This window comes from Hippocampus bargibanti, linkage group LG17 (genome assembly GCF_051943395.1).
Source record: "Hippocampus bargibanti isolate YZ-2025 linkage group LG17, ASM5194339v1, whole genome shotgun sequence".
NCBI lineage: Eukaryota > Metazoa > Chordata > Actinopteri > Syngnathiformes > Syngnathidae > Hippocampus > Hippocampus bargibanti.
In genome coordinates this window covers 5,130,262-5,152,273 of record NC_142750.1, presented here as the reverse complement: position 1 = coordinate 5,152,273, position 22,012 = coordinate 5,130,262, and the positions used below count along the sequence as shown (strand labels likewise).

Below are 22,012 nucleotides of genomic sequence, written 5' to 3'. Positions count from 1 at the left end.
GGAAACCACTTGTTTACTGGCACTTTTAATTCCACAAATATTAACACAGTACAGAGGCACGTTCAGCTCACACGCAAGCATTGCCGTTATCAAATATCAAATTGATTGACATGTTTTCCTAAAGAGTGATATTCATGATAAATAACACTGGTTAACAGCAAAAAAAAATACTCCGAGATGACATAATGTGTGTCTCAATCGATTTGTGACAAGGATGTAAAAATAAGTCTTCACTTTTTTTCCCTTGCCCAGCACGTCTTTGAGATGTATTAATTTCTGACCGACAATCCCAATTCTGTTTTTATTTACCGCATCTCCACAGACCTGTTTCTGAGCCAAACCATTCAGTCAGAATTATATATATATATATTCCATATTATTATTATTATGGGGGAAAAAAAGGTCAGATTTGGAATCAGTGCAACAAATTCATTCATTAAAAAAAGAAATTGCAATCTCTGATTTAAATTAAAAAAAAAAAAAAACAATCTGTGGAATTTATATCGTAGCGGAGCACTCATATCGTATCATTTCATGTAGTTATTTTACATCAATTACCCGTGAACGACTTGCAGCAATGTATGGTCCCCTTTTGCAACAAATAGCTATGACATTAAGGACTATTAAAATACATTTCTGATTAGTACCACCAGTAGACATAAATAAAGCTATTATCTACAATGCGTTGTCACATTAATATAATTATTATTACTATTATTGCACTACATGGTCACCCTGTGTAACAAGCTCAAGATGCTAATGATCCTAAAATTGCACACTGAGTGGAGCTGCACATAGACATGAAGAACATGATGGATGATTTAAACTGCTTTGATTTGACAAAACCAGACATATCTAAGAGGATCTTCAGTGTTGCGCGTTTTCATTAGTGTCTAATACCGACAATTTAAATGGCAAACCATTTCAAGCAGTACATGTGGTTTGTAGCATAATACATTGATGACATATGCCAAATCTTCAGCGTTGGGTAAGAACGGGTCCTACATGGACATGTGTTCCGGGAGCACGTAGGAGATGTCGTCCCAAGGGTGACGATACAGACCCTGCCTTAGCCTCTTCTGATCCAGGTAGTGTCCTAAAAATAAAGACCATTTTGTTATCATTAATACTTATTCCACCATTGATGTCCTTCCTGGTTTTTCGTACCAATAAATCCCATGCTGCGTCCTAAAACGAAGATGCCGTTCAGGGCGCCGATTTCCACAAACTCGTCTGCTTCATCCCTGCGGAAAAAAAACAAATAATTGTGAGAATAATTAAAATTGAGTTGCGTCCTTTTTTAGGTTTAATGAAGTCTGTTTAGCTTAATGCTCATAGACTCGCTATATCGCAACACATTTGGCAACTGATCTTTGATAATAATAATTATACATTTGATTTCTAAGCGCCTTTCAAAAATCTTAAGGTCACTTTAAATCAGTTTTTTTTCTTTGTGGGTGAGCAGCGGCTGCCACACGCACCAGCGTTCACGCAACCCGAAATAACTCAAATAGATCGAAAGCTAGCGAGATAGCTAATGGATAGCTAGCGAGATATTTAATAGCTAGCTAGCTAGCTAGCAGCTAGCCAGATAGATAGCTAATACACAGCAAATAGATAGCCAGCTTGGTAGCAAGCTAGGTAGTCAACCAGATAGCCAGCTAATAGACAGCAAACAGATAGCCAGCTAGGTAGTAAGCTAGGTAGCCAGCCAGATAGCTAGCTAATAGACAGCAAACAGATAGCCAGCTAGGTAGCCAGCTCATAGACAGCAAATAGATAGCCAGCTAGGTAGCACGGATCCAACTTGGTGGTGCTAATTGACTACCTAGTAAATCCACCACAGGTTCGAAGCAAGTCCACAAAGGCCACACCGATGAAGCCGTCCACATTCAGGATCAAGTTGGGTTTCTAACACAAAACAGAGTGTTCAAAAACACCAAATATGGTGACAGGTTAAAAGAGACAAAGACGGACGGGATCTTACTTTCGAGGTGGTGATTTTCTCCACATCCAGAGCGTAATCCAGCAGCTGTGTGGAGGGGAAATGCTGCTTCACAAAATCCTTCAAGATCTGGACCCGCATGTCAGGATTGTTAATCTAAGATGGATAACACACACACAATGCCCAACACACCCTCAAAAATATGACACACTAAGCGATGCAAGCCGTTGGTGGTGCTACTCACAGATTTGACCCTGTGGCCGATGCCCATGATAAGCTTGCCGTCCTTTTTCATCTTGTTGACAAACTCCATGGGTAGCATGCCGCTGTCAAAGGCTTTGCTGAACTGCTTGGCTGCGGCATCCAAGGCACCTCCAAAACGGTCACCCTGTGAAAGAAATAAAACACAAAATCACAAAAAAAATGTTGTCATTAGAAGTTACTTGATCTATATATGATGTATACAGTGATACCTCAGTTTAGGAACTTAATTGGTTCTCAGAAAGTGTGTGTAAGGCAAAAAGTTAGTCTGCCAAACATTTATTTCCCATAAGAAACCATTAAAATGAGAATAATCCGTTCCCAGGTCCCCATAAAACAGAATTTTCTACTAAATAAGCCTTAAAACTACACAAAATATACATATTTAATGCACAATAAATGTGCTATTGTATTGTAATGAAGGAAATAAACTGTACAGTATAATAAATACGCCGGTGTAAGCTCTCAGTGATACAGGAGTGCTCCATCGATGAAAAAGTTTTTTCAGCCGTCATCTGTACTTCTTTCTTTCCTGTGGTGGGGTCTTTTCGGTCCGATAATAGCAAAAGTACTCCACTCGATAACAAACCAAGTCTGCACTCAAAGAAAGGTGGTGACGAAAACTAGTCCGCCAGCCACCGTGGCGCTGTGTGGTTTGATTCGTCCGCCGAAAACTAGTTTGTATGCCAAGATTATATTCTCGTGAATTTAATGTTCGTAAAGCGAAAAGTTCGCGAGCGAAAGCGTTCGGACACTGAGGTATCACTGCGTGTGTATATATATATACAGTAAAGTCTCGTTATATCGATATCGGATATATCGATAGTCCTGGTTATATCGATACCATTTCTATGCACGCACGGAGAAAATTACATGCAAACAGGGTCGGATATATCGATAGTCCCGGTTATATCGATATTTTTTCGGACTCCCTTGAATATCGATATAACGAGACTTTACTATATATATATATATATATATATACATACACACACGCACGCACGCACGCACGCACACACACACACACACACACACACACACACACACACACACACACACACACACACACACACACACACACACACACACACAGTACAGAGGGTGTCTTACAATGGTGAGCAGGCCAGAGGTGAGACTTGAAATCAGATCTTTGCCAGCTCTGGCACAAACAATGGTGTTGTGAGCGCCGGATACTGCCGGTCCGTGATCGGCTGTCACCATGAGACACATCTCGATGAACTGGCAGGCGTATCTGGGCAGCCTGGAGAAAACATCCCGGATTATTTCATTGTTGCCTCAGTCGTTGGTCTCAATTCGACGGATAAATACACGGACCTCCTCTGGAACCACAGAAGCCCCAGAGTGCCCCCCAGGCCAATTTCTGACTTGAAAACTTCTGTGATGGGCATGCCAGCGTAGATGAGCTCCTGCCCTCTCTCGTCGCAGATGCTGGTCATGAAAGACGCCGGTTTGCGGATTAGACCCAGTTCCTGTCGCGTAAACGCACATGAGAATAACTTTTTCATACGGAAGATGAAGTCATTGAAAATGGACACAAAGTATACGCATTTTACTGACTCGTGCCCAGGAGTAATCCATCGGAACTGTGGGAGGGGGAAGCTCCGGTGCTGGTTGGATGACTCCTTTGCCCACCAGATCGTCATATACAGACCTGGGTGGATGGAATATTGGCTTTTAACTCAGTCACTGGCACGCGATGCGCAAAAATGTGTCCACTTCATCCACAAAATATTGAGTGTTAGGACTACATAAACATTCCATGCAGCGTAAAAAAACTTTAGACTCTCTTCTTTCATAAAAAAAGAGTTAATTCCTAAATTATATGGGTATGGAGTTATATGTGTTTGAAATGATGGCTGTCGTCCAAAATACAATGTAATACATACATATTGGTTTATATAGCACTTTAACAACAGCTGAAGCTGGAATACAGTGCTAACAAGGAAAAAAGGGAAATGCTGCCCCTTTGTGGAATGGAAAAACATTGCCAGAGGTCTGACCAGGGCTTGATCGGCAGTCCTAGCAAGAAAAACAAAAACCCGAACAAATTCGGGAATGGCGCTCCACGTCATATTTTCAATTGCCGAATAAATTCCAGACCCATCTAACTTGTGAATTTGTCTTTTTTTTTCTTGTTTGCGTGCCGATAAAGCGCTGGCCATGTCCTCTGGAAAAGTTTTTCCCTTTCGCAAGGGGGAAGCATTTCTGATGAAAGAAGACATACTAACGTTTCTTATGCTGAATTACGTTTATTGACTCCTATCTATTCGCTATCTATTCGCTAGCTATTAGCGATCTATTCACTAGCTAGCTTGCTATCTATTTGAGTTACTTCCGGGTTGAGTGAACGCATGTGGCTGCCGCTGCTCACCCATAGAAAAAAACTTATCCTGTTACTGTAAAGTGACCTTGAGAGTTTTGGAAGGCGCTTATAAATGAAATGTATTATTATTATTTTTATTATTATAAAAGTCAATATTCTGTGAGTCCTGGAAATTGAAAGACAATGACAAAAACCCTGGCACTGGAGTGGACACATTTTTTTTGCACATCGTCTGGCTGTGTATGAAATAACTTGAATGGTGGACGCCATGAAAAGTAACTTCTACTAACTTAATGATATCTCCCAGCTCATCAAAATTATTTGGCACAAAAGCACCGGCTTCCTTCAGAGCTTTGTTTTTGGCCACCGCCGTTTCCGAAGCCTGATTAGCGCACGCTCCCGCGTGGCCGAATTGCACCTGAGGTGTAAAAGAAAAACAACAACAAATTAAAACTCTGGCAGCTGTCTGACACATTGCTCGTGTGGCTTTTACCTCGGAGGCGAACATGGTCGCGCACGTCCCGATACACCAGCACACTACAGGCTTGGTGATCCTTCCTTCCTTGATGGCCTGGCAGATCTTGTACTCTTCCGTGCCGCCAATCTGCAGCAAAGCAGCTAATCAGGACATTCTTCCGATGACACAGAGGGTCCAATCAGCGGAGCCCCTTCGCCTCCTTTTACCTCGCCCAACACGACGATCATCTTTACTCCTGGGCTGTCCTGGTAGCGCAATACGTGGTCGGTGAAAACAGAGCCTGGGTACCTGTGGCACAATCCACATTTAGCCACATTGAGATTTTAAACGCGCTTAGAAATAAAATGTACAGTGATACCTTGGCTTACGAATTTAATTGGTTCCCAGACAGAGTGTGTAAGGCGAAAAGTGTGTATCCCAAAAATTAATTTCCCATAGGAAACCATTAAAATGAGAATAATCCGTTCCCAGGTCCCCATAAAACATAATATTCTACTTTCAAATTTTCTAAGCCTTAAAAATACACAAACGATACCTTATTTTATGTATAATAAATGTGCTATGGTATTATAATTAAATAAATAAACTGTACTATATAATTAAGTCGTTTTATTTACCTTTGTGATGGTCGATGGCTTGATCGAATGGAGCTGCCGGTTTCATCAGCATTAAACACTGGATGAGGAACGTAGCCTTCTTCCTTCACCATCTTTAAGAATGATCCCTTGTAGAATTGCTTTCTCTGCGAAAATTTTACCTATTTCCTCATCAATTGTGTTCTGTTTAGCTGGGTTGATAGCTTTTTGCATGAAGTGTACAGATGGCTTGTGCGGGTTGTTTGTGCAGCCTGATTGATGGGATATTTTAACCTTGCAGTCTACACTCTGCCTTTGAACAATCAAAGTTGAAACTCTCACTGTCGTCTGCCTGTCTCTTTAATGTTTAAACCACGCCCCTCACTGATGCGTTCTTGGCCAATCACGTGGCTTTAACCGAAGACTGGGGGCGGGGAATAGAGGACAAAACAGTTGGCCACCATTTTCTTGTTAGGAGAACGGGCTGGTTCGCAAACGACACATCACTCATTGAAGCAGCTTCGTGTGTATCCCGAAAAATAGTTTGTATGCCATGGTAAAATTTTCATAAATGTAACGTTCGTAAACCGAAAAGTTCGTAAGCCAAGGGGTTCGTAAACCGAGGTATCACTGTATTATTATTATTATCATTATGATTATTTTTTAAAATATCAAATGTCAGGAGCCCTCTTTGATTACCCACCTGTCCCCACCAATGGCCACGCCCTCAAACACACCGTCGGTGGTGCGCGAAATGATGTTGTTGAGTTCGTTGGACATGCCGCCCGAACGCGACACATACGCAACGCTTCCCGGCCGGTATAGTTTAGAAGCCAGGATGTTGTCCAGCATGCCTCCCGTGTTGCCGATCTTGAAGCAGCCCGGCTTGATGCCGCCCACCTGAGGTAGGATAATTGCGCTATAAATTTGCACCGATGAAATGTATTATTAGTATTATTATTATGCAAATTTCCCCATTGTGGGACGAATAAAGGTTTTCTGATTATTATTATTATTATTATTATTATTATTATCCAAGCATGGAAAAAAAACAAAAGCCAAACATATTCGGGAATGGCAGTGAATGTGTTAAAATGTTGCTAATTGCCACATGCTGGACAATTGTCAAAACCACACATTTGTGGTTGTAGAAAGTAATAATTCATTACATCATTTATTACATGATTTATTACATTATTGAACAAAAACACATTCCGACTTACTGTTGCTGGTCCAATGATGGTGATGCCCTTTTCATCGGCTACCTTAATGATCTTCCTTGTGTGGGCTTCGGGGATGCCTTCCGCTATGATGGCGATGGTATGAATCTAAACAATTGGATTATTGGGGAAAAAAAACAAAATAAGTGACTGACAGGAATACATTTTCGTAGGGTGAGAGAAAAAAAAAACAAATGTGTACCTGTGGGTACTGCATGGTCTCCATAGTGCTATCAAAGGCCGATCGCAAGGATGCAAAGCTGATAACAACGTCAACATCCGGGTGCTTCTTCATAGCGTCGGCCATGTTTTTGTACACCGGGAGGAGGATCTCTTTATGGCCCCAGTAGAACTTTTGCTTGTGGTCTCCGCTGGAAGACAAACTGGCTTTTATAGGATTCTGATATGTGACCACTTCACCTCATTTCTTTTTTGGTGTTTATATCAATCAATAAAAGACTTTCGTCATAGCGTCCTTACGTGAAGGGGTAAACCATGGCCGCCACGGAAGGATCATCTCTGGAGCAGACGTAGTCAAAATCCAACATGCCCTGCACGGCACGCGTCTGCATGCCCCAAACGATGGACTTGGTCTGCTTGCTGAATAGCGTGGTTGCCTTGACTGCAAAGGCACACATCTTAGAAAATGTCACATGACTTGCCGTCCACGTCCATATTTATCATTGGCGTAAAATCTGACAATTATTGTCAGGTTCCAGTGAGAACGAGGACTGCAGGGCGGTTCATGTTTCTGAAGACGGAGCTAAAACTCATCTTTGGTTCCAACTCACGGTCAACGTGTGCTTATTTGTGTGCAATATACAACGAGGAGGTTTCCGTTGGATTTTCTCACCAACAGGAGCTGCACTTTTCACTTTCGTTGCTGGCAAGCTCTCAGTTTTCCCTTTGTTCTCGGAGAAGGAGGCTGTGCGAGTGGATGCCGGGGTCTGAAAGTGGGAAAATTTGGCATTCATGTCACTGTTGTTCACGTCACATACTACAAGCTATGGGGCACCTTCAATGAATGACATATTTTAAAACGTTTTTCATACATAAGGTGCATTGGATTATGAGGTGCATGGTCAAAATATTTTCTTTTAGGTGTCCCTTATAAAGCAGAACATACGGTAATTCTGAAATTATATGGGTCTGGAGTTATATAGGATTGAAATGGGGGCAGCTCTCCAAAATACAATGCAACACATACATATTGGTTTATATATGGCTTTAACAACAGCTGAAGAAGGAACAAAACAGTAACATGGGAAAATAGGGAAATGCTGCCCCCCCTGGGGAAAAAAACATTGCCAGAGGACATGGCCACCGCTTTATCAGCACCGAGGCATGAAAAAACAAAACCGGAACAAATTCGGGAATGGCGCTCTACGTTCTATTTTCAATTCCCGCATAAATTTGTGAATGGCAGTGAATTAGTTAAAAAAAAAAACTAATAAATAGCTTAACCAAGTATCCATATTTTCTTCTATTTTAACTGTTGAACTCGTGGTATGACACAAGCAATACATGGGGACGCACGCCATCTTTAATGGAAGCCCCGTGGGGAAAACTTGAAGCCTTTGTGAGAGCGGCCACAACAATTCGAGTCACGTGACAGAACATGAAAACCTCTCAGACAAAAGAGCCACGGGGGACTCAAAAAGGAGGACAAAGCGCCACGGTGGCCCGCTTTTTTTGTGTGTGTGTGTCATACCGACGTGCTGCCGCTGGAGTTGAGCAGGAAATTGGCAGTGTGAGCGGCGACGGGAGGCTGGTTAGGGATGGGCCGATGACCCAGTGCCATGCCCACGATGGCCGTCATGTGGGTTTCTGTGCCAAAAACGTGGATGGGGATACCGGTGGTCTTGCCTGCGACATTGGGAATCATTTTGGAAAAGAAAAAAATATATTATTATTATTATCATCATCCTTAACTCATTCACTGCCATTTCTGAATTCATACGGGAATTGAAAATATGACGTGGAGCACAATTCCCGAATTTGTTCGTGTTTATGTTTTTCTTGCGATGGGGGGGGGGGGGGGGGGGGGGGGGGGGGGGGGCATAAAGTGCTGGTCAGACCTCCGGAAAAATTTTTTATTTTCCACAAGGGAGCATAATTTCCCCTTTTTTCATGTTAGCGCCTTGTTACAGCCTCAGCTGTTGTTAAAGCGCTATATAAATCAATATGTATTGTATTGTATTTTGTACAGATGCCCCCATTTCAAGATCAGATAACTCCAGAACCATAAAACGTAGGAATTAACTTTTTTTCTGATGAAAGAAGAGACTCTACGGTTTGTAATGCTGTATTGAATGTTTCTGTAGTCCTAAAACTCAATATTCTGTGGGTCCTGCAACTTGAGTGAAAATGACAAAAACGTGTGACCAATTGACCTGTGAATAGGTCATAAACTGATCGTGTTTTAGTTTGGGATTTATATTTCATACTGGTTATAATCTCCATTTCAATTTTCATGCAACATGATCATAATTCATTTTTTTAAATGTTTTGTTTTTAACTATATCAACTTGCCGACTTCTCCCATCACCCGGAGACCCTCCTGGTAATTGGGACCACCGCGCCTGACGAAGATGGCCACTTCGTGTTCTTTGAGAGGCACCTGGTAGTCTCGAATTGCTCGAACAATTCCCTGAAAATTACAGGAAGGCCATAATATTAGTGGGTTGCGAGTAAGCAACTAAGTGATCGCGAGTCACCCGCATTCTCACCTTAAACGTCGCCGCCACGTTTGTAAAGTTGGCGATACTCCCTCCGATGATCAAAACTTTGCCTGGGAAATCATCAAAATACTCCAAGCCTTTAATTACAGAAAGAAAGAAAGAACAGGCGCCATGTTGGACGTTACCGTCAGGGTGCTTCTGGCGGGTCATGAGCGAGAGGATGGTCTTGGCGTAATCGTACGTCTGCTGTTCGCTCGGCGCCCCCGAGTATTCGCCGTAGTTGGCCAGTTCGTCCACGCCGCCCAGGTCGCAGATGGTGTCGCTGTGAGATCACCCGCATATTATCGTAAACAAACAAGAATCATCAATGGCGCGTTGCAAAATAGGTAGCGCAAATAAATAAAAACCAAAAGAAGCACAGAGGGATTCATTAGTCGTGGTTGAGGAGACATCTTATATCCTCGAACAGATGGAACATTTATTTTGGACTTACTTATTTTAATTACCTCCAGTTTCACAAATTTGATCTCGCTTCCACCTATTTCCTATTCCTATTCCTATTTCAAGATAATATAACAACCATTTAGGAATGATACAACAGGGAGCGAAATACGGTCCACTCATGTTTTTTAAGATTCTTTTGATAGACAGAGATACCTCAGCTTACAAATTTAATTAGTTCCCAGAAAACATGTGTAAGACGAAAAGTTCGTTTTCCAAACATTAATTTCCCATAGGAAACCATAAAAAAATGAAAAGAATCCGTTCTCTACTAAATATGCCTTAAAACTACATAAAATATACCTTATTTTATGTATAACAAATGTGCTATTGTATTGTAATTAAAGAAATAAACTGCACTGTATAATAAAGTCGTTTTATTTACCTTTGTGATGGTCGTTGACGTTGTTGCCTGTTGGTGATATCCCAGTGAAGTTGCCGTGCTTTGTCGGTGATAATACCCGCACTCACAATGTCCCCTGCTAGCTGCTTTTTGTTAATCCAAATCAAACACCTTTAGCCACACGCAGCAATGGTCGACTTAGCATACTGGCACTGGGACGCTAAGTCAAATAAACGCACACCTCGTTCGTGTTTTTCGATGATCTCCTTCTTCTGCTTGACTGTAATTTTCTTTTGTATCCTCTTCGGCTTAACACTAGCCTGTGTAGGGGTCTTTTTTGGTCCCAGAATAGCAAAAGTAATCCACTCGATAACAGACCATGTCTGCACTCAGGAGGGTGAAGAAAAGTAGTTCTTCAGTCACCGTGGCGCTGTGTGGTTTGGTTCGTTTGCCGAAAATTAGTTCATATGCCAATATTATATTCTCGTGAATTTAATGTTCGTAAGGTGAAACGTTCGTAAGCTAAAGCGTTCATAAGCCGGGGTATCACTGTATTACAGTTATTCTTTGATGATTATTTTTCATTAATTGAAACTCTTGGATTGGTGTATGCAAAACATAAATGGCTCTTATAGCATCGCAAAAACAACAAATCTCTTGAAGGAATTCGCTGAACTACCTGTAAACGACAGAGGCTCCGCCCCCTGCCACCATGGTCCAGATCCGCCCTTGCGGGTTTAGTAGGGTCAGTTTGAGGCTAGCGCCGCTCTTGGCGTCCAGGTCGGCGATGTAGGCCTCCTGTGAATGAGAAGAGGGCAAGGGGGGTGATGGTTGGATGGTGCACTTGTGCCTAATGAAGTGGCCTGCGTCCTGGGTGATTGTGGACCCGTGGAACATTCATGTTTGATTTTAACAGACAGACACGCTAACATCTGGTGCCTAGGAAGAAAACACTTCAGATTCTAAAAGATGACTGCTGTACCCCATAGCCCCCCCCACCCCCTCGAGCCAATTAGAGCGTCCGTCTGCTGCTACCGCCGCCGCCGGGTGAGTCAGTCTGAGACGAACGAGCCCAACAGGTCGCAGTAGATTATTTTAACAACAGCTGCACATGCCAAGAGTATCAAGAATTTAATACACATACAACATTTTACCATTCATTACACAAATATTTGTATGACAGTATTATTATTCAAGTTTTAAAATAGTTTCCCCGTATATCTACATGTGTAGAGTATAAAAGTCAATCATGAATTATGCATGTCTTTCTTCAGTATATTAGCATTTTTTGTTAAAAATAAATTATACAATAAAAAATGCATTAACAATTTTAGTTAGGGCTATAATTAATAAATAATTACATTTTTACACAATTCTGCATTGATATCACTACAATTACCACACACACCTTTACACAAACAGATTTAGACTGAAACACACACACACACTATATATATATATATATATATATATATATATATATATACATACACACACACACAGTAAAGTCTCATTATATCACATATCACAGGGAGTCACCGAAAAAATATCGATATCACTCACTCACTCATCGATATATCTCGACTCTCTGTTCTGCATCTAATTTTCTCTCGTGCGTGCATAGAAATAGTATCGATATCTCTCTCTCGGGACTATCGATATCTCTCTCTCTCTTACTCTCTCTATCTCTATATCTATATATATATATATATATATATATATATATATATATACATATATATACATACACACACGCTGTATATACACTAACACACACACACACAAACACACACAGGTATACACAAACACACAGATATATACACAAACACAAACACACACATATACACAAATACACACATACATATATACACAAACACATGTATACACAAACACACACACGCACACACACACACACATATGCACATACATACACAAATACACACATACATATATACACACACACGCACATATACACACACACATACAGTAAAGTCTCGTTATATCGATATTCTCGGGAGTCGGAAAAAATATCGATATAACCGGACTATCGATATATCCGATCCTGCGGCATGTAAATTTTCTCCTTGCGTTCATAGAAATAGTATCGCATAGTAAGCAGTACTATTGATATAACCGATATCGAACCAAACGCATATGTACAAACACACACACATACACACAAACATATACACAAATACACACGCACACACACATATATTACAATTATAAAATGGGGATGTTATCAGTTGAAATCACCTCAGGGTAGGCCTCCCGGCCAAAAGGTGGTGGAAATTCCACATCTCCCCACTTGGCCTTGCAGATATAGTCTGCCGTGGCATCGATCTTTGCCGCCATGTCCAGCACGTAAACGCCATCTTTAGTGACCACTGCGCCGAGAAGGAAGGGGGATGAGAAAAAGTGACACATTCACCTATGACTGAAAACAGTGTGAGAAGCAAAGAGGTTTTTCTTTGTCGCCAATTACCAGCAGCAAACAGCAAGCACATCAAATATTTACTTTGTTCTGTCTTTCGGGTTGGAAATGTAGCAGAATATGAGTCAAATGTCATCAAGATACAGTCGGTTAGCATTAGCTTTTTGGAGATCTAATATGATATCGTTCAGTTTGCTTAATCCAACAATAAAAATCAAAATAAAAAAACCAACCGAGTGGGTTGATCTCGAGGTACGTGAAGAACAGTTCCTCATATAGGTTGAAAAGTCCGACAATGAACTGGGCCAGGACCCTGTCATGAAAAAAAAAATGGAACCATTTCCATAAACTAATATAACTTCGGATATGATCTAAAATGTAAGAAGTTATGATGACTTCCTCATAAGGTTTACGGTGTTGTATGGCCTTTCCAAAATTCATCGTTCATCAATTTGAATGAGCGCCAATCGTGATCGGGATTGTGTTTATAAATCTGCCAATCAAAAATGGAAGCAAAAATGAAATAGTCATTCAACAAAAGAAACAATAGATGATTGTTCTTTTTCTTCCACAATTGTATTTCTTAAAATGTGTTTATGTGTGCGTACAATGTATTTTCCTTCTGAACAAGGGGTGAGTATCGATGTCAGCCTGCTGTCAAAACTTTGTCTGACCCAAGCGATGCAAGCCATCGTGAGTCAGCTTCCCTTGTGTGCTTTGAATGGGGGAAAAAACGGTGATGTGAGTGAAAAAGGGTGGTGGTGCGGTCGAGAGTGTGTGAGTGTATGTGTGTGCGTGTTCCGTCAATGTCAGCCAAGACAGTGAACGGCAGTCATAACGAGGAGTGCCGCCGGACAGACGGACAAGAAAGGAGGGGGCCGATGTGCTGTATCACAGCCATCAAAATAAATGGACGTGCCGCGAATCCAGAGCGGCCTTGAAGGAAGGCTGGCGGGTGGAGTCAGATGAAGGGGGGGGATAAAAAGCCAAGGAGAGAGTTTGTCATTTGGCTAATGGAAAGCACTTGCGACCCCACCCCCACCACGTCACAGTAGTTCTTCTGTGAGAACGCTGACGCCTTCAATACTGGAGGACTGAATAACAGCGAGGTGAGCGTTGGTGTTATTTTCAATCTTCTTGGCTTCCATTTGTTGTCGCAGAAAGCATATTGGACACTCACACACATACAAATATACATACATTTGTCTTACGAACTTAATTGGTTCCCAGGCAGAGTGTGTAAGGTGAAAAGTGTGTATCCCAAACATTAATTTCCCATAGGAAACTATTAAAATGAGAATAATCCGTTCCCAGGTCCCGATAAAACATAATTTTCTACTTTCTAATTTTCTAAGCCTTAAAACGACACAAAATATACCTTATTTTATGTATAAATAATGAGCCATGGTATTGTAATTAAAGAAATAAACTGTACCATATAATAAAGTCATTTTATTTACCTTTGTGATGGTCATTGATGGCTTGATGGAATGGAGTGGCCATCTTGAGGAATTATTCCCTGTAAGCTTTGGCAGCTTTATCGTCACAACTGTCTGCCTCACCATGACGAATGACACTATGAATCCCTGTACGACGCCGAAAGTTCTCGAACCATCCGTGGCTAGCCTTGAATTCTTCAATAGATGACGAACTTCCAGGTTGCCTCTTGACGATATCCGAGTGAAGTTGCCGTGCTTTCTCTGCGATAATTTTACCTAGTTCCTCATGAATTGTGTTCTGTTTAGATAGGTTGATAGCTTTTTGCATTAAGTGTACAGATGGCTTGTGCAGGTTATTTGGGGAGCCTGATTGATGGGATATTTTAACCTTGCAGTCTACACTGCCTTTGAACTATCAAAGTTGAAACGAGTCAAAATGTCACTGTTTTCCATCCATTTTGTCGCTCTCTCTCTGGCGTCTGCCTATCTATTTTTATTTGCAGCTCTGTGTTTCTGTAACCGCCACCACTCACTGCTGCGTTCTTGACCAATCACGTGCGGTTTTAACTGAAGACCAGGGCGGGGAATTGAGGACAAAAAATAGTCGGCTGCCATTTCCTTGTTAGGAGAACGGGTTCGTTCGCGAACGACACATCACTCATTGTGGCGATCCGTGTGTATCCCGAAAAATAGTTCGTATGCCAAGGTAAACTATTCATACATTTAACGTTCGTAAGCCAAGGTGTTCGTAAACCGAGGTATTACTGTATCTAAAAATAAATAAATACAATAAAATTGTAAAAAATGACATCATCACTCACTGCCTCTTGTCGTTGGGCACGTTGGCGAGCAGCTGCTTGCTCACCGCACCCTCACTTATCTTCTCGTCCACGCCAACCAGTAGCTTCTTGGCCTTGGCGTCTACGTCGCCCACGTCCACGCCACCCTCGTGGTGGAACAGTACATGGTCGCCCTCGCGGGTGGCGTAGATACACACGTAGAACTCTTCTTGCTAGATGCCATCGAACAGCATTGCATCAATGTAATTTTGGCCGGATCGTCACGATAATATTACGGCACGACCAGGGATTTACTTGCTTATGTGGGACGAAAGGTTCAATGAGGAAATTCTTGAGAACGCCTTTGGCTTTTCCCACCTGAGGATGACGCACAAAAATCTGGTGTTAGCACACAATGCTATATATACAGTATAATGACCAGTACAATACGTGTTTGCATGTTTTGTTCAGGTGGTTTGGTGATTTTTTTTGGGGGGTGTTACCCAAATTGCAAATTATATTCACATGTACTTTATCCAGTTCAATTTTAGTCATTGTCCAATTACGGGGTAACTTGTCAAAGGGAGTTGAGAAATCTAAAAATGTCGTAAAATTGTGTGAAGCCACATCATCTGGATCGCATCGGGATTACTTCATTTTCTTCAGTCCTATTTTTGGGGACGCGTTGCTGTGAAACAAAATGGCAAGGAAAACAAGACATAACAAAAAGAATAGTGTGACGGATTCCTGGGAGAAAAACGTCATCCTTGCTCGCTCCGAGGGGTAAGCCAAGCGAAGTTGGCTCATTTGGCGGAGCTGTCGCCGCGTTTGTGTTTAAAGGCCAACAGGCGCTGGCAGCGCTTTCACAGACAAGGGTGGGGGTAAGGGGGGGGGGGGGGGGTTGAATAGAATAATGCGAGGAGGGTCCTTTACAATATCATTCAGTATGTTGATGGCCTATTCAAAACGGATACAAAATCAGTACAGACACGCCCCTACTTATGAACATTCAAATTACGAACAATGGTACATACTGAAGGAAATAGATCTATCAATACGAACATTTGTTTGTAGTAACATATGTAGTACAGTAAAGTCTCGTTATATCGATATTCAAAGGAGTCCGAAAAAATATCGATATAACCGGGACTATCGATATATCCGACCCTGTTTGCATGTAATTTTCTCCGTGCGTGCATAGAAATAGTATCGATATAACCGGGACTATCGATATATCCGATATCGTTATAACGAGACTTTACTGTATTTTCTGCAGGTGTACATGTACTTATCTTTCTCGAGTATATATGTTATTAAATGTTTATTTTTCAGTACAAACCAATACAGGTTACTTATACAAGCCTTAAACATACTTATATAAGCCGTAAACATACATTCCATACAAAATATAGCACTGAAGCAACTTATGAACAAATTCATTTTACGAATGACCGCTTGGAACGTATCTCATTCGTAAATTTGGGAGCGTCTGTACAGATTATGTATACCAGCCTTAAACATACTTATATAAGCCGTAAACATACATTCCATACAAAATATAACACTGAAGCAACTTACGAACAAATTGACTTTACGAACGACCATTCGGAATGGATCTGGTTCGGAAGTTGGGGAGAGTCTGTACAGGTTACTTATACAATCCTTCAACAAACTTATATAAACCTTAAACATACTTATATAAGCCTTAAATATACATTCCATACAAAATATAGCACTGAAGCAATTTATGAACAAATTCACCTTACGAACGACCGTTCGTAAGGTGGGGAGCGTCTGTATTCTATTTTCTGGTTTGCGTTTGTTGACAACTATGAGTTTTTCATGCGGTGCGAACTAGATGAATTCACATTCAATCCGCATGCAACCAGTGGCGGCTTCATTCATCTCGCTTTACGGCTTCACGCTTGTCATGTTATAAGTGATGAAATATGTACACACCCGCACCCACACAGACTCGTTTACGGGACATGGGATTTTGAAGAAGCGTCTTGTTATTTTATCGCGCGAAACCATATCAGGGTGATGGATGCTATGTCTTGACGGTTCTCTTGACGATCGGGTGGAAGCGGAATATCGCTCGTTTATAGCCGAACGTAGCGAATGGGTCCAAAATGTAAAAATAGGAGGAAAGGGATGGATTCGGGGGGGCGGGGGATGGCGACAGGAGTTATTGTCTTAAACGGATGACGTACCGTCGTCTCTTTCATGAGGCGGCTCTTCAGCCAGTCTTTAACGCCCTTCAGGTCCAGGTTAACGCCGACCAATCCCAGCTTGCCTCGCCTCTTGATGAGCTGGTCGGGTTTCACCACCAGCCTCTGCATGGAAATTTATTTAAAGGTTGATCAAACTAAACAACAGAGATTCAATCAGTGGAGGAACGTCAAGGTCTGCAAAGCCTTCTCTGCTGGCCTAAAAATATCTGAATCACAGACTGATGTTAATATTTTTCCATAAATTTTTAATAAATAATTCCAATTCCAATAATTCCAATTTGTCTCTCAGTTTCATTTCATTACTTTGCCCCTGTTGTGCTGTTTCCAGACGTCTGTTTTCGTATTTAACTCATTTAATGCATATCACAAATTTATTCAGGAATTGAAAATATGACGTCGAGCGCCATTCCTGAATTTGTTCCGGATATAGATAGCCATTTTTTTTATTTTTTATTTTTTTTAAGCATGTGGTCCACATAGGATACAGATGCATGTTCAATTTCGGTTCCGAGCTTCCTGCATGTTCTCCCCAAACCTGTTTGGCTTTTCTCCGGGTACTCGGACTTCCTCCCACCTTCCATAAACACGCACGACAGGTTTGTTGGGCATTCAAAGTCATCCTTAAGGTGTGATTGCGAGCGGGAATGTTTGTTCCGCAACCCTTTGTTCCGCAACCCTTGGATGTGCGTGAAAAATAATTCCACCTTCATACACTTTTTTTTTTTTTTTTCAGGAAAAATTCAATCTTTAAGCCCGATTCAAGATACTCATTAATTTCAAACAGATCAATTTCTTAAAGAGCGACGGGATTCTTCACCAGAAAGAAAAAAATCACCAAGTCATTCCTGTTCAATCCTAAATGGATTCCCCCTCCCTCACCCCTGAAACAAGAAGGAGACGCTTTTCCTTCCACCAACAGGCGAATGACTTATGACAGTGAAGCCATTACTATCTGGGCCCTCGCCAGTGACGAAGAAGAGGACGACGAAGATGGGAAAGACACGACAGACGGTGAAAGTTAATGCAATTTCCTAATCAATCCTCGGGTAGCACATCGCTCGCTCTCCGCTTCCATATCTGCCCTCTGCATCACCATCGGACCCCAAGACTAATTCAATTAACGTTCCGCAGCAAAGGAGTTTTTGTGACCAAAAAAACAAAAAAAAAAAAAAACAACAACTTAGATTTATTATATTGAAATATTTTGCTTCCACAGGTTTGGCGTACATTACCTAGCTGGCTATCTATTATCTATCTATTAGCTATCTAGCTAGATGGCTATCTATTAGCTATCTATCGAGCTAGTTGGCTATCTAGTTAGAATCAGAATCAGTATCAGAAAACCTTTATTCGTACCACAATGGTAGCTGGCTATCTATTAGTTGTTTGTTAGCTATTTAGCTGGCTGGCTGGCTATCTATTAGCTATCTATCAAGCTAGCTAGCTATCTAGTTAGCTGGCTATCTATTAGCTGTTTGTTAGCTATCTAGCTGGCTGGCTATCTATTAGGTATTTATCCGGTTATCTGGCTATCTATTAGCTATCTAGCTAGCTAGCTGGCTATCTAGTTAGCTGGCTATCTATTAGCTATCTAGCTATCTGGCTGCTATCTATCCAGATAGCTACCTATCAAGTTAGCTGGCTATCTATTAGCTGTTTGTTAGCTATCTAGCTGGCTGGCTGGCTATCTATTAGCTATCTATCCAGCTAGCTAGCTATCTGGTTAGCTGGCTATCTACTATCTATATTTTAGCTATCTAGCTAGCTGTCTGGCCATCTATCCAGCTAGCTAGCTAGCTGGTTAGCTGCTTGTTAGCTATCTAGCTGGCTGGCTGGCTATCAGCTATCTATCGAGGTAGCTGGCTATCTATTAGATATGTATTAGCTATGTAGCTAGCTAGCTAGCTATCTATTAGCTATCTATCTGGCTAGCTAGCCAACTATTAGCTAGCTAGCTGGTTATCTTGCTATCTATTAGCTATCTATTAGCTAGCTAGCTGGCTTGCTGGTTATTTATTAGCTAGCTAGCTAGCTTTTTATTTATTTGAGTTATTCCGGGTTGAGTGAACGCTGGCGCGTGTGGCCGCCACTGCTCACCCGCAGAAATACTTATCCTATGACTGTAAAGTGACCTTGAGAGTTTTGAAAGGTGCTTAGAAATGAAATATATTATTAGTATTATTACAAAGCCGCTGCAACTCCTCTGAGGAATGCTACGATGCTACACAACACCCGACGCTCCCCAAAAAAAAAAAAAAAAAAAATGGGATCATTTTCTATCCATATGTGGCGTATGTGTGACAGTGAGAGCTGGATTTATAAAATCAAGTTATCATCCAAACCTCTGTAAGCAACCAGGGATGCTCCAGCGCCAGACGGTCCAGGTCGGTCTCGGGGGTAACGTTAGCATAGCGGAAGCGGTTCTGAACGGTTGCCGTTGTGTGGATGTGCTTGTAGAGGAACTCCTTGCCCGTTTGCTCTGAGATGGCTTTGGCGGACATGGCTGCTTGAAGAGATCGGGGCCTAATGAGATGGATGAAGGAAAGAGAAGTTTCGGTGCGGGAAGCAGAATAAAGATCAACACCAAGTTTTCAGACCAAACAAAGTACTCAAAATGCATTGTGTGTCGCTTTCTCGGTCAGGTGCGTTCCAGAAGTGACATCACGTCAGGCATTGTCATCAACTCGAAAACAAGACTTCCTGAATATTCAGCGTGAGTCTTAAAACGTAAAATATAGCTATATGCCGTGGAATCTTTGTAAAATACGCTCAGTAGAAGTCATTTGAAGTGATTTTACAAATTATGGACACAACTTGTCGTGGAATTTCACAAGTTTGATTTGCCTTCACGGGCCGAATAAAATGATGTGACGGGCCAGATTTGGCCCGCGCGCCTTGACTTTGACACCAGTGCCTCAGATAATGCTTTGCTGACATTGTGCCTGTTTTCTTAAAAATACAGGATATAATAGACATAGTTTTCGGTGAAATTTGAGTGATATTATCCAAATCATGCAGCATTTCGAACATTCACATTGTAAGGTTTCCACTGTCCGACGTCAATGTGATGTCACACAAGCACAAGGGTTCAATCAGTGACTTATCGAGGCTGTATATTTACAGATACGCTATCCTTACAAATTTGCTCATTTGTTTGATTACTGCATGTTATTACCTAACCCGATTTTACAACCGCTGATCATTTCTTTCGGAATCAAAGCCAATAAGCGCCTTTTATCCTAGCGATGGAGCATCTGGTCTGCTTTATTTCACCAAAAGCATCACTATTCCTTAACTTGGCATGATTAATAGAAGTACTGTGACACTATTGATTATCACTAAACTGGCCTCGCTGCTTCCTACGCCAAGAACACGATGCCAGTATGGATGGAAACAGTTTGTCCTGGAACAGAAGCCATTCATGGTTCAAGAAATCACTGACTTTAATTAAAAAGCTGATGGTGATGATGAATAATATTTAACAACGGCATGATGGATGACCAGGTGGACCATTTACGACAGATACAGAGAAACACGAGTCGACTGAAATAGTAAATGATCATGTTTGGAGATATTATAAAAAAAATGGGAGTTAACAAGAATTATATCCGATTCCATTCATTCAAAAAGTGGTTTAAATAACCACACAGTTTCAAAAGGCGAGTCAAGCTAAGTTAACGAATGGTATGACTCAAATATTTGAAAGTAAGCGTAACAGCGTCTGACGTCAGAGTAGTTTGATTTGATTCTTTGGCCAACGCGGAAAATAAGACCTCGCGTAAAGTAATAAAACGATACGAACCTTCCGTTAAAGTATGGTCTTGCGGCAGGGTTCTGGTGAGGGTTTCAACACACGATATGTGTCAGTTTCTCCGCGGCTGGGCTTTTCGCTTTGACTCTTAACCAAGCAAGCGGCACCGCAGAATGAGAAGAGCTTGCGCTCAGTTTTGTCTTCCGCCTGCCATCTCTGCCGAGGGAGCCATCAGATAGTCCCTGCCCTCTGATTGGCTAGATCCTGACCTGATATATTGACGCATTCACTTACTGTTGGATTAAAAAATACCTCGTCATTTGTGGGACGTGTTTTTATGCAGAAAATGTCTCATTTTATATATTTTAAACACAAATACAAAGTGGGATATATTAAAATACAAATAAAATCCATAAAAAAATTGTTTCGTTTCTATAATTGATTTAAAATATCTTGATTTTTAAAAGTATGTGGAATAATCATGGACTATAGAATGTTTCACTATTTTTTGTCATGGCTCAAGCACGCCATTATCAACTATAAGGAACAATTGACAACAATTGACAATGATTGGTTGACAATCTTCTCGACATATTGTACTCAAAGGAAAGGTTGGTGGAAAGGGGCCAATACACACTTGACCCATATTGGTTGAGATTACGCTGTTCGGGTGACTAATTCAAGACCTGCCTTTGCACTGGGTGGAAAGTTGTATTAAATCAGTGACTCCAACCACGACAACGCGGCACGGTTTGTCATAACATCACCCAGTTTCACTTAAACTACTAAAAAATATTACCCGTTAATGTCAACGATGTATTCAGGCAGAACAATCAAATACTCTTCCACAAAATTACATCAGGCTTATCCAAAACGGCGTTGTGTTGTACTGTTTTCACTAACATTTTTTTATGTGTAGCTGGTGTGAGAGAAGAGGACGCACAAAAGCGGATTAGATGGGTGACACTGATTCGCTGTGTCGACCCCTGAAGGGAAAAGCCGAAAGAAAAAGATTTCGTCTCCAAAC

General features: G+C 41.3%; 1 protein-coding gene across 1 annotated transcript; it reads right to left on the bottom strand.

Moving 5' to 3' along the window:
* Positions 1-5: 5 nt before the first annotated feature.
* On the bottom strand, positions 6-21,217 carry aclya (ATP citrate lyase a). Its single transcript, XM_089018427.1, has 28 exons — positions 21,037-21,217; positions 19,577-19,757; positions 17,214-17,336; positions 15,316-15,378; positions 15,043-15,233; positions 13,016-13,095; positions 12,605-12,735; positions 11,028-11,146; positions 9,690-9,826; positions 9,553-9,614; positions 9,356-9,473; positions 8,535-8,689; positions 7,677-7,770; positions 7,304-7,445; positions 7,026-7,194; positions 6,827-6,931; positions 6,307-6,503; positions 5,235-5,316; positions 5,044-5,154; positions 4,841-4,968; positions 3,785-3,878; positions 3,542-3,696; positions 3,317-3,467; positions 2,190-2,333; positions 1,988-2,101; positions 1,829-1,911; positions 1,168-1,244; positions 6-1,096 (listed from the first exon to the last, which is right to left on the bottom strand). The coding sequence occupies exons 2-28, from the start codon at positions 19,733-19,735 to the stop codon at positions 1,002-1,004; spliced, it is 3,279 nt and encodes a 1,092-aa protein (XP_088874553.1). The 5' UTR covers positions 19,736-19,757; positions 21,037-21,217; the 3' UTR covers positions 6-1,001.
* Between the last annotated feature and the right edge of the window lie 795 nt (positions 21,218-22,012).